Source organism: Salarias fasciatus, chromosome 14, assembly GCF_902148845.1.
Source record: "Salarias fasciatus chromosome 14, fSalaFa1.1, whole genome shotgun sequence".
Lineage (NCBI taxonomy): Eukaryota > Metazoa > Chordata > Actinopteri > Blenniiformes > Blenniidae > Salarias > Salarias fasciatus.
The window spans coordinates 34,438,470-34,454,889 of NC_043758.1; the positions used below are offsets into that span (position 1 = coordinate 34,438,470).

General features: G+C 43.5%; 1 protein-coding gene across 1 annotated transcript in view; it reads left to right on the top strand.

The window, feature by feature from the left end:
• The first annotated feature begins 2,769 nt into the window (after nucleotides 1-2,769).
• The window catches only part of esamb (endothelial cell adhesion molecule b), a 50,802-nt gene continuing 37,151 nt past the window's right edge, over nucleotides 2,770-16,420 (top strand). The window contains exon 1 of the mRNA XM_030108209.1: nucleotides 2,770-3,058. Coding sequence (XP_029964069.1) covers nucleotides 3,004-3,058 — 55 coding nt within the window. The 5' untranslated portion in view covers nucleotides 2,770-3,003. The remainder of the gene's footprint in view (nucleotides 3,059-16,420) is intronic.

Below are 16,420 nucleotides of genomic sequence, written 5' to 3' on the forward strand. Positions count from 1 at the left end.
GTGTTGGAGAAAGAAATTTATTGTCTGTGTTTTCCTCACAAGTTCACCTTATCACTGTTTTATTTTGATCTTCAGTCACAGTGAAACATTTTTTGTGCATCACATGAATTCACTGCAGCGGCATAGTTTGAACAGATTAATGAACAGAGTGCATCATTAATGTCCACTTCTGGGTTTAGTCAGCAGGTAATTATTTGCACCATTATTTTTCTAGGCAGAAAGACAGCATTCAACCTTAACACTCTCTTTTTAACAAGAAACCGCTGTTTTATATTAAATATCCTGTAAAGCTATAAATGATTTGGACCTGCAGACCCATTGAAAGTGCTGCATCAGGAGAGCTTTGCTCAGAGAGGACAGTGAAACTCAAGCTGTTCAGGCTCGTGTTGCATGCCGCTCACATAATTTGTTTCCTTTGTTCCTACATTTGTGTCAGTGTATCCATCTTCTGCAGCTTTATCCCGTGCAGGAACGAGACGGCGATAAAGTTTCCAGTCCTTGGGGAGGACACTGGAGGAAACTCATGCAGGGCATGCAAAACCCCGCCAGTAAGAACTCTGAAGACTCCCCGAAGAGACAAAACTCTCAATCCAGGAATATTGGACTTCTTTTCAGCCTGACATGCTCCTTCTCTTCCACAGAAGTTTGTTTAGTGTCAAAGAACAAATTAGAGTTTGACTCGAGGACAGAGACAGGTGGTGTTCTGAGCTGTAAATGTATCCGAGACATAATCCATCTCTGCCAAAGACGTGATCATTCAAAACTATAACTGATCAACAAAAGTTTTATATTTCACAAAGTAACAAACAAAGCTGCTACGTTTCACTATAAATTTGAAGTCGGATCGTATGAAAGTTCTCTGAAAAGTGTAATTACCATTTCATTTTGGGTGAACTTCCAACTTAAATGTATAATTATAGTATTATTGCAGAAAGGCAGAACTAATAACCAATTGCTGAAACGTCTGTTCGTTTGTGACTTGAGTTGCACAGAAAAGCAGTTGTAGAGTCGCAGAGCTGCTGTCTCTCTCCGTCCTGCCCGCTCAAGAGCATTTCACCAAACTCCACTTTAGCTGGAAGAGGAGCGCCTCTTGATCCTGAAACAAGTCAGTCCTGCTGACGGCGAAGTGAAGCATGTCTCACTTCATCCCGTGACGCATCCGCAGCTTTAATCCTGATGCCCTCCAGACATTTACTATCACTTCCTCTTCCTGGCAAAAACTGCTATAATATATCAAAAGGGAGGCTTGATCTTGTATTTTGATAAGAGAAAGATTGGAAAATGAGGCTTTGATGACAGCTAGCAGGGTATTTTTGGTCAAAATGACTAAATGAGGATAAGTAATGAAACATTGGGCACGGCATAAAAATTATGAAACAAATCAGAAACTTTTAGTTGTTAATCTTTGATATCCTTAAGACTTGTATTACCAAAACTCCATCCTTATACTGTGCATTTAAAAAAAAACACATAACCTTTTTGATTGTTTAAATGGAAAATGGGAAAATTACAATACATGAACGTCCAATTAAACGGTTAAAATAAAGTGAATCACCTTGACTACACCTAAACTAAGGTAAGTCATAAGAAAATATGCAACACAGAGTGATCCTTCAATCATTTCTTTATTCTCAGGAGTTTATCAGTTTATTCTTCTGGGGGAAAAGACATCCACCTGACCCCACATCAAACCTGCACCATTTCTCAAAACTCTGAAGCAAACTGTTTTAGAGAAATGCTGTTGTTAACTAAACCATATGTCCACACAGAGGAGCCATAATTACAGTGTGAAATAAGTAAGAGCCATGTCTGAGAGTGTTGGGGACCATGTCAGGCTGGGCTGAGGGTTTTTGTTTTTTAATGACCACAATATGTCACCCTCCTACAGGGAATATTGAAACTTATAATACATCTCTGCAGCCTGCACATTATGGTTTGGTGCAATATGTTCTATAATAAGGTGTGAAGCTTTGCTCCAGTAAATTTCAATGGGAAGTTAATCTGGGGAATTTGGGAAATATTCATTCCAATCGATTATGTTTTGTCACTGAATCGATGCAATGATTACATTCAGCAATACTAATATCTATATTCATTTGCGTGTTAAACGAGTAAAACATCAAATTAGTTAAATCTATCAAGACATAATATCATCAAAACTCTCTTCACTTTGTGTACTTCGTTGTGTTCACAGGCTTCACGCTCAAAGTGCTCCAGGATCCTGCATGTGATGGATGAATGGGATGGATATTCAACTGTGTTCACATGAAATCTGGATATCTTTTCACTAAAGTTCCCTATTGAGAGCCAAGCTTTAATAACTTCCTGGTTCATTCCCATGATTCCCATGAAGAGTTTCCAACTTGGAGAATTCCCTGGACTTTCCAGGACAGTTTATGATCTGATGGCGTTTTATTATTGGTGATGATAAATGTGCACGTGAGTCTGCAGGAGTTTCTTGAGTGTGTGTGTGTGTGTGTGTGTGTGTGTGTGTGTGTGTGTGTGTGTGTGTGTGTGTGTGTGTGTGTGTGTGTGTGTGTGTGTGTGTGTGTGCCAGGGGGCGTCGCCGAGCAGCTCAGGCAGGTGAATAAGCTCCTTGACTTTTGCCGTGAGAGCTGGAGCAGAAGGATCCGGGCGGCAGGAGCTGGACTGAGCACGGAGGAGGAGGAGGAGGAGGAGGAGGAAGAGGAGGAGAGGAGGAGGAGGAGGAAGAGACCGCCTGCCTGCCCGCGCGCCGTGGAGCGCAGCGCAGCGCGTCTTGTTGAGTGCGGGACGCAGCGGAGCCGCCGGTGCGCCGCGCGCTGCGCTCGGTCTGCCATGTCAGCCGCAGTCTGCAGGCGGGATGGGAAGAGGAGCGCGAGCTGCGCGTGCACTTTCTGTGGAGCACGGTCATTAATTGTTACCTGAAGACAATTAGGCGGCAGTTTGCGCGGAGGAAGGAGGAGAAGGAGGAAGAGGAGGAGGAGGAGTGCGCGCTGAGCAGCAGCCGGTGGATGGTGCGCCATGGAGAAGAGGAGCAGACTCCGAGCCATGCTGATGTTCATGTGGCTTTTCCAAGGTAGGCTAATTATTTCCGTCACTCGGCGGCGTGGGAGTTTACCACCGTCAAGCAAAGTGTCTAATCTGCTTCACTTCGTATTTCCGACTCAAAGTGGACACGTTACTTCTCTTCAAACTCATTTGAACCTGTTAAGAAAATTAAAAAAAAACTCCAAACAAGTCAAGTGTTCAACAATTTCATCTCCACATACGCTTCATTACTTAATCTTGATGATTCACGTCAATTAAAGACGCACTCCAACATACCTGCATGAACTTTTCACACTCCCTACTTTTTTTTAAATCCGTGTTGGTTTAAAGCTAAAAGCATCCAAATGCATTACTTAGATTAATTCCTGAGGGATTTACAGTTCGTTATCAACTCCTATTAGTCTGCTCGGATCTCACGTGTTTGCGTTCAGGAGGCTTCCAGCCTCATGTGCCTCCTTTCCTTTGGACTTCTCTGGATTTAAATGCAGTAACAAGCAGCTGACAGTTCATGAAAAATGTAATTTTTATTGCTGTGAATTCCTCTGTGGTTGCTTGTGTGTGTGTGTTTTTTTAAAGCAGAGGTCCCTTTTTAGCAGAGTACTCTTCATCTTAAGAGGGCATAATGTTGTTGCATGGTTGAATGCTCTGAAATGAATTGCAGGGAAGTTTTTTTTTTTAAACTTTCTTTTAATGGTTATTGTCCCCTGTGGGGGTGAAAATGACAGGAGGGAACGAGTGGATATGAATGAGCAGCAGGATGTCATTCACAATAGTTTTGGGCTAAAGTGTAAATAAAGTGTAATAATCAAAAAAGCAATGAAGCTTGTCTGAAAGGTAAAACTTGGAATTTCACTGGGCAAGTTGTAGACTATTAAAAATAAATATTGTAGGTCCTCTTTTGAGCCTCTCTAAAGTCAGCACGGCTCCAGAATAGACAGAAAAGTGTTTGACGTCTGAGCGGCTGCAGAGTCCTGCTTCCAGCACTCCTTCCTGGCTTTATGCTGCTGTTGCTGCTTTGCATGCGTTTGCAATTAATGCATTGAAATCCAGTGTTTCTCTAATGAAGCATTGCAATCATTAATAATTAATACCTCTACGTCTCTTGTTTTTAAGCTTTCCTTTGAGCTTGGCATTGTAAATCAATGGCCGATGTATTAAACATTTAATTCCCCCCTTTTGGAAACGTATACATCCAGGCTCGTCTCCAAAAAGCCCTTCAGGACCTTCTGACTTGGCCAATCTTGTTCCCGTCAACTGTGCTGCTGCTGCCGCCCTTCTGCCCAGATGTTGGCTCCCTCCCAGTGTGGAAATCAGAGACGGTTACAGCGTCTGTCCCTTATGTCAGCATGTGTTTGTTTCAAATCGGGGTTTTGACTGAAGAGCTTCATTAGACAAGACAAACGGGACAACGGATGCATCTTCAACCTAGTTTTGAGTGCTGCAGTAACTTTGAAAACTTCACCGTCCTCTTCCAGCGATGCAGAGGACACCTGAGTGTGTGTTTTAAAGCGCTCTCCGGGCTGGATCCGCTGTAGCGTGATGCTACGTGTGCCGTGCTGTGATTTGCGTAACCGCTCAACGCAACCAAACGGATGAATTCAGCGTGCGGCTCGCTGACGAGCCACTGCAGCCTCGTCCTCTTCTGATGTGTCTTCATTTGCATGATGGATTTCTTTTTTTTTGGGGGGGGGACCGCAGCTAAGCGGCCTGTCAAAAGCAAGTCCGGCCAATCACAAACCCATCGGCCTGACGCGACTTTAAATGAGCCAGAGACGTATTGATGAAACACGGCAGCAGCTCATTTGCTCCTCACGAGAAGAGCCGTGACTAATTGGCCACTAAATGTTTAAATAACTCAGTTAATATGTTGTTGGCTTTAGGATCTTTTCACTTGGATGTTTTGAGAGAGATATTGGACATTTTGAACGGCCTTTAACAGAAATAAATCAGAGTGGAGTTGCTCCCCTCGGTGCGTGAAGCTCATAACTGCCTCCCATCAGATAGCTGGGATTGGCCTGAGGACAGTGGCAAGGTGACTTGGCATGCGAAGCTCATCCCCCTCTTGTAGAAATGCCTTTCTCTGTGGCCAGGCTATTAAAATATTGTCATGTCCTCAGCTGATTGTGTTCACTGACAGCTGGTTTCTAATGAGACGGGAGCCACTTGGCTCCGGTGCAGGCTGATGTTTCCCGGCCAGCTATATCCCTTTTCAGAGAATAACTCGCAGAGCTTAGGGTAATTCTGATTATGTATCGCATGATTAACTAAACAAGAAATTAGTCGGTCGTGGTCCAGCGCTGGAACAAACAGCGCTCCCGAAAGGCTTCTGCGTGAGAATTAAGCATCGGCGTGAAGCTTTGGCGGCGACCAGACGACAGCCGCCGCAGATCCTGGAGATACACCCCAGTCAAAGTCAAAGCTCTTCACACACCAGAGTGTGAGAGACGGAAGGCTTTTGTCTCATTCCGTCCCACCGTCTCATTCGGAGCGTGCTGAGAGAGATGAAGTTAAGCAAACGTTTCTTGACGCCGCATCTTTGATTCTGGCGGCTTAAGAGCTCAGATTGTTCACAGAACAGTTGACAGTTTTGAGCGGATGTGTAATAAATCTAAAATAATGATCAAAAAGTGAAATGAGTGAGTCTTTGTACCTCTCAACTTTTAATATCTGCCTCTAACTTCAGTGTGTGTTTTTAATGCCACTGAGAAGCTCGCATTCAGAATCTGTGAATGCTGATTGGACGTATTGAGGAAATCGTAGAAGTCGCTCTGCTTTCAGGGAGCTTTTTTAATTTTTGAGCGATCATCGCTCTTGGAATTATGGCTATGAAAACATATGAAAAAACCTCTAATAGACAGGATACGGTTGAAGATTGGTGTTAAAGTGTAGCTCAGATAACCAGGCAGAGATATCCTGCACCTTCTAGTCATGCTAAATATAACATGACAGTGAAAAGGCAGAGCATCGGTGTAGCAGGACGGCTTGGCGGCCTTTCAGCGTTGGTCCAGCTCCGGGAGCCGGGGTCATTCCCAGTTAACCGTGTGTGAAACACAGCGGACGCACTGAGCAGGTCGGAGCACAAAGAAACAGACAATCAGCAGATTAACCAATTAACCAAACAAGACAAACGCGTCTTTCCAGAGTGGCAGGAAGCCAGAACGTACAAACAGGCTGATAAAGGCCACAACGCCACGCAGGAGGCTGATCCACTGCTCCACTGAGCCACCCTCATGTCTGCTTCAATATGAGATTAGTGCAAATAAGATGCGACAAAAGTCAACAGGATGTGAAAAGTTATAACTCAGAAGAAGATGAAACATGAGTCGCCCTCACTGAAAAACCTGGATAAAAATTCTACAGTTTCATTTAGCAGACGCTTTTGTCCAAAGTGACGTACAACACAAGCAAGAATTCAGACAAAAAATGCTTTTAATACATAAGAAAGAGAAATTGACATTGACCATTAGACTTCATCATGACGAATTTAAAATCAAGTGGATTCAGCCTCTGAGACTAGACTTTAATTAATCCTTATGTAACACTTATTATACTGTTTCATATTTTGATCCTCTCCATGTTTGTGATTCACTTTCTGTCAGAAAAGTTAAATGTGACAGCCGCTTTAGATGCCAGTATTATTTTACTAGCTATTTTATTATGAACTGTCACCATTTTTGAGGAGGAAAGTGGCTTCTGCATTGCTTTTGATTGTCTTTTCCAGTTACATCTGTCAAGTGTGCGTTTATTTTTATATTATTGTCCTCTTTCTGTTCGAATGTATTGATCCACTCCTGCTAAAATTCAACCACCTCATAAAAACTTGAGCCTAAACAGCTGAGATAAACTACAGCGACCAGCAGACAACAGCATCATAAAGGTAATTAAATCACATCAGGTATTCTGGAGGCAGGCTGATGTTGAACAGGTCGCATTTAAACAGGAGTTCACCAAAACAGTAACTGGAGATAACACATTTGGTTGAAGTTCACAGCAACACTCAGCTCTGCAGCACAGCAGCTTTATTCAACTTCTAACATTAAGTGAAGTATCTTGTCCATGTAGTTAATAAAATGTCACTGCCACAAAGTAGCTGCTTCATTCTTATCTTCAAACTTTACTCATAAGTTATGAATAAAATATTAATGGCTTCAAAAATAATGTGTTTTATTCATGGTCACAATCTGGAAAATCCACATGAACAGTCCAGTGCTCGGAGCGCAGGACCACCGAGCCCCTCCTGGGAACATGCACACAGCCCAATTTGGTCTAAAATTTAAAAGAGGCCAGCTAATCTCCTGCTCTGTTCAGATATAATGATGCATTCATCTTATTAATGTGGGCAGATGCAATAACATTTATCTGCTATTACATTTCATTATCAGGGAATCTTTTTAAATTCTGAATAAAAAGTGACAAGGTGAACACTAAACTAGGTTTATTTATCAGCTCATGGTCACATTACCCTTTTTCTCAGTATTTCTCTTGTCTTTTTTGTCCATAATTTAAAGGTTAATGGAAGAAATAGTGAATGACCTTATTCCAGTCTGAAATTCAGGATAGAACAATGCAAATAAATTCTGCTTCCAGTTAAAGAACTGCACAGAACTGAATAGTATAATCTGTCCACATGACCTTTTGTCATTGGATCTGTTCAATAAAAATGACACAAAATAAGATCACAGTCTGACTTTCTACTGAAGTTTTCTTTTTTTAGTGCAAAACCCAAAGCTATTCAGTTTACAGGGAAACATGAAAAGACAACCGCTGACATTTGAAAGCCTGGAATCGCTGAACATTTGGCATTTTATCTCTGTTTTTGATTCAAAATGACCTAAATCGACCATTAAAAAAAAAAGGAAAAAATAGCTGCTGGTTATTTTTTGTCCTGATCGACTCATTGAATCCATATTATTTACCAGGATGGTTTAGAAACAGAGCTGCAGTCGTCTCCCCTCCTGCGGCCTAATAAGCTGCGAACATATGTGAGCGTCTTGGCCATCGCTCTCCCTCGTCAGCTGCTGAGAAAACATCCTGCGAGCCCTGCTTTTTTCCCCATCTTTTCTTCTCTGGCTCCAGCTGGTAAATTGCCACCAGTTCCGTGCACGGCTCCATTTGTTAGGTTGACACATACCTTAGCGTGGGCGTTGCATGAGGGAGCCTAATTGACCAGAGTCCACTCTGCGTTCCACTGACTCCCCGTCGAGGCCACAGCCTCTGATTGGACGCACAAAGAGCCCCGGCTACCTAAAGGATTCTCTCATGTAAAACTGGGTCAAATTAATTGGCTCGCGCTCAGCACACAATAAAGAGGACAGTGGCGAGCGGAGTTTTGATGTCTCGGCTGTTTGTAGGATCCTGTTCTGACGCAGACGTATCAAAACGCCGAGTTATCCGTGCGGACAGTTGCAGCAGTGGAGGCTGACAGGTGTTGATTGGAGCCTTGCGTGCCGGCTCACTGAGCTAATGTGACTTTGAGGCAGCTGATCAAAACAGTCTGAACTCGCCGAGTTAACGCTGATGGATGTACGAGTGTGTTAGCGCCGACCGGGACGGATCCTTGCACTCTGCCACAGACAGCAGACTCTCATCCTGCTGAAACAGTAGCTCAAGTTTGTCCTCCACATGTTACCAACATGTTGTCTTCCCCCGCTGTCGCTTTGCCACAGTTTGTGAGTTTTGCTTGCTTTGCCGTTGTGCACATAATATCGTTAGATTTCGGTCGTGCACATTTTAGCTGATGCACGTTAAATGAGTAAGCTGCGTTTCCCCCTCCACATCAGACAGAAGTATGACACACAACGTTAACCATTATGCTCACAAACTAATCAGCGTTTGCCTGCTGAATGACTCACTTTGATGTTTGGTACACTGATTTGCTGTCCTTAACAGTCCAACAACAATCGCTTTCAGGGGAACCATTCTGAACACTGAAATCTGAAGACGGGGGGGAAAAGCAGCTCACGTCTCTAACCTGGCGTCTTCGCCTTTCAGGAGCCAAGCTTTGAGCTGGAACTGTGTGTGACGAGTTCGTCATTATGAGTGACAAACGTTAAATGTGCTAAAAAAAAAATCCGTGGAAGACATTTTCTGTCCATCTTCTCTCTCGTTTTCATCTGAGAGCCTCACGGTGCTGGAGCCCGTCTGCAACGGAACCTGTTGAGACATGAGACCTCACACAGACGCCACGCTAATGCCGCACACAGGATTTCTTTTCTTTTTTCTTCTCGACACGTCAGATCTGAAATATTTTCATTGCATTGGGAAAAAAAATGTCTTTTAGTTTTTGTGTGTTCTCTCCAGATTGTATATTTCTGCTTAGCGGAGGATGGATGGAATCTCCAGTAAAAGCTTTTGGGATGGGTCAGCGTACTGCTGAGGTTCACGGCTGAGGCAGGCCAAACATTAACACGCTTAGCGACGACCTGCTAGCAGCTTTTTTTATTTATTTATTTTTTACGATATATATTGTAACTATTTTATCGACCAGTCAGATATATACGTATAGTTATTTATTTTATCTTATTTTGTAGTTTTACCTGGTGGTATTTTGGTTTGATGAACCCCTGAACTGTGCCTGAGCGTTCAGAAACACCTCCGCTCTGGAGGGAAAGTTTTTCTCTTTTCTCATCGGTCGATCCCTGGAAATTACAGCAATCTTAAAGTTTGATGGCAGGCTGCGCTGTTAACGTCATTAACTCGGGTCGATGTCAACCTGCTCCGAGTCAGACGGGACGGCTGTTATTACGTACGTCAGCATGCAGGAATGACAAGAGATGAATAATGGAGCTCACCAAGAGATGAACCTTTGTTCTTATTGTCATGAAGGAAACAAAGAGGAGAGGAGAAGACGGGATGTGGCCTGTGGTTTGAAAATTTTCTTTCTGGAGTTATGGCTTTCTGCCTCTTCGCTGTTGGCTGTGTGTGACCGGAGGTCCTGGAAGTCACACTGAGATGTGAATTACGGACATTAGAACAGTTTTTCCCTCTCACTAAGCAACCTTTTCAGACCACAATGCAAGATATAATTTGTAGTCAATTTTCATCTTAGAAAGCCTGAAAAGCCTAAAGAACATTCTGCCATGTTCGTTTGTCTCTCTTCTTAACATATAATTAGTTTAGCAAATCTACAGATTTTTATTCTTTGGTTAATCGCCGTTGTTAAAAGAAGTGGTGCAGTAGGATTGTTCGCTTTTGTCTACATCACTTCATCGTTCACAGTGTCCGCTGCAGGGACACAGCATGGACCTGGACTCCTCACCTCGTCTCTACATCAGGGGCTCAGCGGGCCGGCCGCCATGTGGTCTATTCTGACAAAGAGCCACTGTGTGAAATTACTCAGCTAAAGACGCAACCCGAGCCGTTTCTTGCCCTTTTCCATGTTCCTATTTCAGAGCAGCCAACCGCTGAATTCAACAATCAATACCGTAATGTCAGGGAAAATGTAAAGTAAAGAAATGTCAATGTTTTTTAACCCCAAATGCTGCCTTTTAATAACGTCCCTCGTATGTCTGTATAATTCACTTTTACTATTAAACTACAGCAACAGTTATTCCGCTCTCTCAGACAGATGTTTCTTGCTCTGAGTGTCGTCACACGGCCACGGCACAGGCTGGTTCTGGGAACCATTAGCCGGTATGTTTATGGCGTCTCTCTGTCCCGACGCACCTCATTCAGATGAGTGTTTGTTATCAGGCGCGGGGTGGCTAGTGGTGTGTCGGTGACGGAGCAGAGAGACCTCTAAAAGATGCAGCTGAGGACCACGGCTGAGAGATCCTGCTCCAGAGGAGCACTCACACCGCCTTCAGAACGGGCTTTTATTCCGTGAAGACTGTTTTTTTTTTTTGTGGAATCTTCTTGAAAGTGCTGAATTAAATCGACCATGATGGCATGAATAAAAGAAATTAGCATCTAAATGAGCCTTTCTTCTGTATTGACTCAATACTTATATAATAATCATAATGTTTTCACAGTATAACGGTTTGTTCACTAGGGGAAAGGTTTCCATTTGCATGGTATTCGAAACATCTGAAACCTCGTAATGGCTCAAAATCAAGACGCTGTGTTCCTCTAGTCTGAATCATTGGTGAACTGGAGGTAGCTTAGCCCCAAACTCTTCAAAGACTCTTCATAATTCATCTCACTCCCACTGCTTGTTTCTCTTTTCCCAATGAGTGGCATGCTTTTATCTATTTATCCGACTTAAAAAGCCTTCGCTGTTCACACACTGCGTATCGACTTGATTTAAATCTCCCTCCGAGCCTCGCTGCAGGTTATGACCGGAGGGCGCTTTGAGGGCATTTGATGCATTTAAGTCTCCAGAACGGCGTGTTTGATAAGCTCGGTAACTAACTCACTCACAGAGAGGGTTCCAGGCTTCAAGTCTGCGTGAAGGAGTTGAACTGAAGAAGAAGATCATCATCATCGTCGTCGCTGCTGCCAGAAAGCTTGACTTTTCCTGCCGCTGAGGCTATTAAAGCTCATTCAGACATGAAAAAAGAAAAATTTCACTGTTGTCTCCTTGGAAATCTGCATTTATAGACAGATATTGACGTTGAGGGGCTTGAGTTCATCTGACACCGTTTCCATGACAGTAGAGGTTTAAAGACAATTATAAATGTAATCTGTCAGCACTATCTCTTTACTATCACACCTTATATTTCAGACAGTATATTTAGCATCATGTTGAACATTTTTACACTGCGTGTGTCAACACACAGTGCTTCTCATTTCGATGAGTCTGGAGACAGAAAAGAGGGAAACCGCTCCTCCTCATTAGGTGGGTGGACATAATGTTATGGCTGATCAATGTACGAGATGAACATCTTCCGTGTGTGAAAAAAACAGACTGATTTGCGATCGTTGCACCAGAGAATTAGCTTTATTTAAGGTCTTGGTGCATAAATCTCCTGTTTATAAGCTGTAAATGTCAGATGGACGATGATTTGTTTGTTCTTGGCGACGGAGCGTTAAAGTTATAGGAGCGTCTGGCAGAGAGCGTGGGAGATGAAGCGGCCAGCGCAGTCTAATTGCGCCGTAGCGTGAGCGGCAAACGGCGTGTGTGTGGCAGAATTAAACATTCGGTGCAGTAAGTGATCAGTTAGCCGGTGAAGCTCCGCAGTGCTTCCGTGTTTCCCGTGGCTAATGATGTGGTCCGTCGGGGGAGATGAGAGCGTTAGCATTAGCGTTAGCGCGCATCTTTCAGCGCGTCCACTTTTCCAATTAGATCGCCACGTCTCCAGAAAACGAAATGAAGGAGCCGCCAAACGCTGCGCGTGTGTGTGCTGCGTTTGTGTCCCCGCCGATCGCAGGCCATAAATGATGCATCTGGGAGGAGTGTGTCATTCACACCCCCGGGCGTGGGCGAGGGTCACGACCGTGCAGGCCAGGTGCACTCTGGGAAAACGGCACACAGTAATGAGGCACATTCCCTCTCTAAGCCCGACCTCTGCTCTGGGTTGAAACCGATATGTGAACTCGAAAATCCCAGCTAACGTGTGCACCCACACGTGCGCGCGCCCCGGAAGGCCGCTAACTACCATGTGCAGTGACATTTGATTCAGGAGGAATCATTTATGTTGATGTTTGAGACCCTGGAATCCATTAACTCTGCTGTTCATGAATCAAGAAAGTAGAGCTGAACTAGTGAAATGAATTTAACAGTTGCTGCAATATATTATAAATACTCAGCATAAAAAGTATAATTTGCTTTTTCTTCTTCTTCTTCTTTTTTTTTTTTTTTTTTTTTAAGCAGAGTGACTTAAAACCTGGTTTCATCAGCATTTTGAAATGTTTGCTTTTATCCAAAGCGGAAGATTGATTTTCCAGGGCAAAAGGCATAAAAAGTGCTGGTCTCTGAAAAAACACCTTTATTCTTTTGACTTTGTAGTGCAGGTAGGAAATGGGTTGTCTGCTGGCAGGAGATGAGTTTTTGCACTAAGAAGCGAGAAGATTATAGACCTGCTTGGCTGTTATATTACAGCAATGGGAGATGTGATTTCTCTGCGCCGCGCGGTCGGACGGGCTGTCCGCCCGGCCGTACCGCTGATGGGTTGGTTTGAAAATGACCAACGATAGACCCGGTGAAACGGCGGCTTTCTTTCCTCGCAGTGAAAACTGGAGAAGCGGTGTGTTGTAAAGGAGGCGGCGTGGTATTTGTCTGTGCAGAGGTGAGAGATTAGTATTCATGGAGCGGGGAGAGAATCCGCGCTCCTTTCTCCTGTTGCTCGGCGAGCCCGACAGATGGAGGGGAGGGTTGCTGTGGCCAGATTAATGCTGTCATCTGGTTCGAGGTGTAACCTGGCCTTACAGGCTGCAGGCGTTGTTATGCCAGGCTAAAGAAGGTCTTTCAGGTCAATCCTGCAGCGCCGAGGCAACTCGGACACACGGGCTGCAGGTATTCTTCCCCTCAGATTAAAGGTGATCCACACTGTGTGTGTCTGTAATGTCACGCCGTCTCATGTCGCGCACGTTTAACACAGAGCTCGGCTTTGAAACCGCCGTCAGTGGACGTGTGAAGCCAGCATTCACTTTATAGCACCACTATAAAGGGTTTCTTTTTCAGTTAAGTGTACAATACCAAGGCGGCTAATAGATCAGGAAGTGAATCCTCTCCTGCAAAATGAAGGTTTCCAAACACAGGATGGGTCAACATGATATGAGGCTGAATCCTGTTCAGCAGAGTTACACAGTGAGCAGCTCTGGACTGAATTCAGCATTCATGTTGAATTTTTTAAAGCTGTGACTGAACTGTTTTTGTTGTGTGGTTGATACACGTTTCACCTGCCACTCAGTTCCAGTTATCTTTTATTTAAATTATGTATATACATTATCTATTACATATATTGAATATTTCTACACTGGGCAAATCTTTTTTCTGCACATATATTCTTTTATATCATGTATTTGATGTTATATTTTTATGTTTAGTCATTTTCTTTATCTTTTAACTCTTTGCTGCTGCAATAGAATAGACTTGCCGCGAGACAGAAAAAGAATGATAGCGAGAAAAAAGTTTTATTTATTTGGCAAAAATTACACACGTGAAATAAAAGAAACTTTTTTTTCTAATCTCGTTCCATCCTAAGACTCACCTTTCCTCGTCTTTTCCTGCACTGACACTTGTTTGCTAATCATGAGCATGAAGAAGCACGATTAAGTCTTACTGGCAAAATGAATCTTATTTCCAGTAGTTTCCTCCTGGTTTGCTCCAGAATGTTCAGACTTGTGTTTCGTGGAAGTGCAGCCACACTGAAAGCAGCACGAAGCCGTTTTTAAATTAGCTAAAGTGGCAACAGGTTTAGTAAAAATGTTGAGAGTGAGAAAATACAGATAAGTGATTCTTCTCAGCCCTTTAATCCGTCGTTGTTAGCTACTTACAGTCAGGTCCCGTCTTTCACCCTTTTTATTGCTTTTTAATGACAGTAGGTGTTTATCTGCAGACTCCAACTGTCTGCTGTGATGCCCTTTAAATCCACAATTATGCTGAGAGGATCGCTGCGTAAATTGGTTTTGCAGGAACCACTAGACCATCAGAGAACAACCAGAAACACCCTCCCTGCAAATCAGTGGTTTAAAGAACAGTTTTATACCACGAAGAGCAGGTGAGGGGGCTGTCGGCACATAGTTGCATTATCTCCTCAAAGTGTTACAATATTCTCTCTGTACTCTTAATACAATCGTGCATAATGTTTTCTTTCATACCCATGTTTCTTTTCTTCTTGTTGTCCCCTTTTTCATGTCCTACATTGATTCTGCCAAAGCTGTGAAGACGTCGGCGTAAACCCACACACCGCTGCTCTCCGGCGGCTGGAGATTCACGGAGGCAGAGCTCACACGTCTTCGCTTTGCGTTTGCTTCTTTGGCGCCGTAATCTCAAAAGTAACAGTGTCACTAACAAAAAGCGACGCGGACTGTGTAATTAACAAGTGAAATTCAGTGGTGCAACCTGTTAGCTGATGGTTTTGACAACATAAAGGCTTTCATCTCCACTTCAGTTTGGATTTAGTGTCACTAAGAACGGACTGATTGAGATTTCTGCTCTGAAAATTCTTTCACAGTGATTGGTTTGTACCAGTTAAAAACCACATTATAAAGCTTTTTTTTTTCTTTAAATGATTGAGATTTAGATGTTTGAAAGTGATATTCAGGTTTTCTGCGATTTACTCGCCATACTTTGCCACTTACAACGTACGTTACAGCAAATCCTTTGTGGAAGTGGCTTTGTTGTTTCCATAAATCCCCTCCGCTTGGCTTCCCAGCCCTCCAGTGTTTACTGCAGCTGTAACATCAATTTAGTTTGTGGATCAAATTTTCTCTCTATTTGGTCCCTCTGGTGGTGGCGAGGCGATTGCCATTAGAATTAATACCTCGAGGTGGCGACGCTCAAAATAGAAACAACCCGGCAAGCAGAATACAGGGCCCAACAGTAGATTATAATCTGAGGGAATCTGTCAAACCCGGGAATAATTGGCTCCTCGGGATGACTGAGAATTGAAGTCAGACTCGGTAATGACCTTACCGTCACTGGATGTGACGCTCTTTACCGTGAGCCTCTGGAGGTGTCGTTCGGATTCCCGGAAGCTTTGATAAGAAGAGTTTTTCCATCAGGACCGACTCTCCGCCGGTCCGGATGAGGCTCGCATTGCTAAACATTATCTTTCACTCTGCACACCAACAGATTTCTGAAACTCCTTCATGCTAATTTCCCATTTAAACCTGTATTTTACACCACTTTCACTGCTTATGTCAAACAAGGAGCGAACAGATCATTACAAAGTACAAACCCCTCATTCAGCCACAGCTGACCAGTAAAATAAGTGAATTTAGACTCGACTCTCCTTCTTTCTGGGTCACTGTTGGTGCTTTTTGGTCAGGACTTGCTGGGGCTGTTTGAACAAGACGACGTCCTCCTGAGTAGGTGGAGCGTTGTAATTGAACCATTTTTTAAAATGTCAATGCGGCTCGGTGCAGCCGCGGTATTAATTTCTGAGTCAGTTGACGGCTGATTATTCTGCGGGCCGTCCGGGGACACGCAGCGTTTCAGCGTGTTGTGGCCAGCTTCCTGAAGGACAAATCACACGTGACACACTGATTAGGCCTCATCAGTTTGTGGTTTTAACTAACGAAATTTAACCAAGTGATACAAGTTAGGATACACGAACCATGTGGTGAACACCTCTTTTGGAAAACTTGATCAGCTCAGTGTAATTCCATCACAGTGGTTTCAGGAAAATTAATTGCTGCATAATGAATGCACACATCTTTTTTTTTTTTTTTTTTTTTTGTACACTGGAGCTGTGTTTCTTTGTGAAACTGATCATTCTGCTTCAAGGGAAACACAAACAAAAAGCAAACAGTGACCAACAGTCGCCTGCACCCCTGAGGGGTGTGC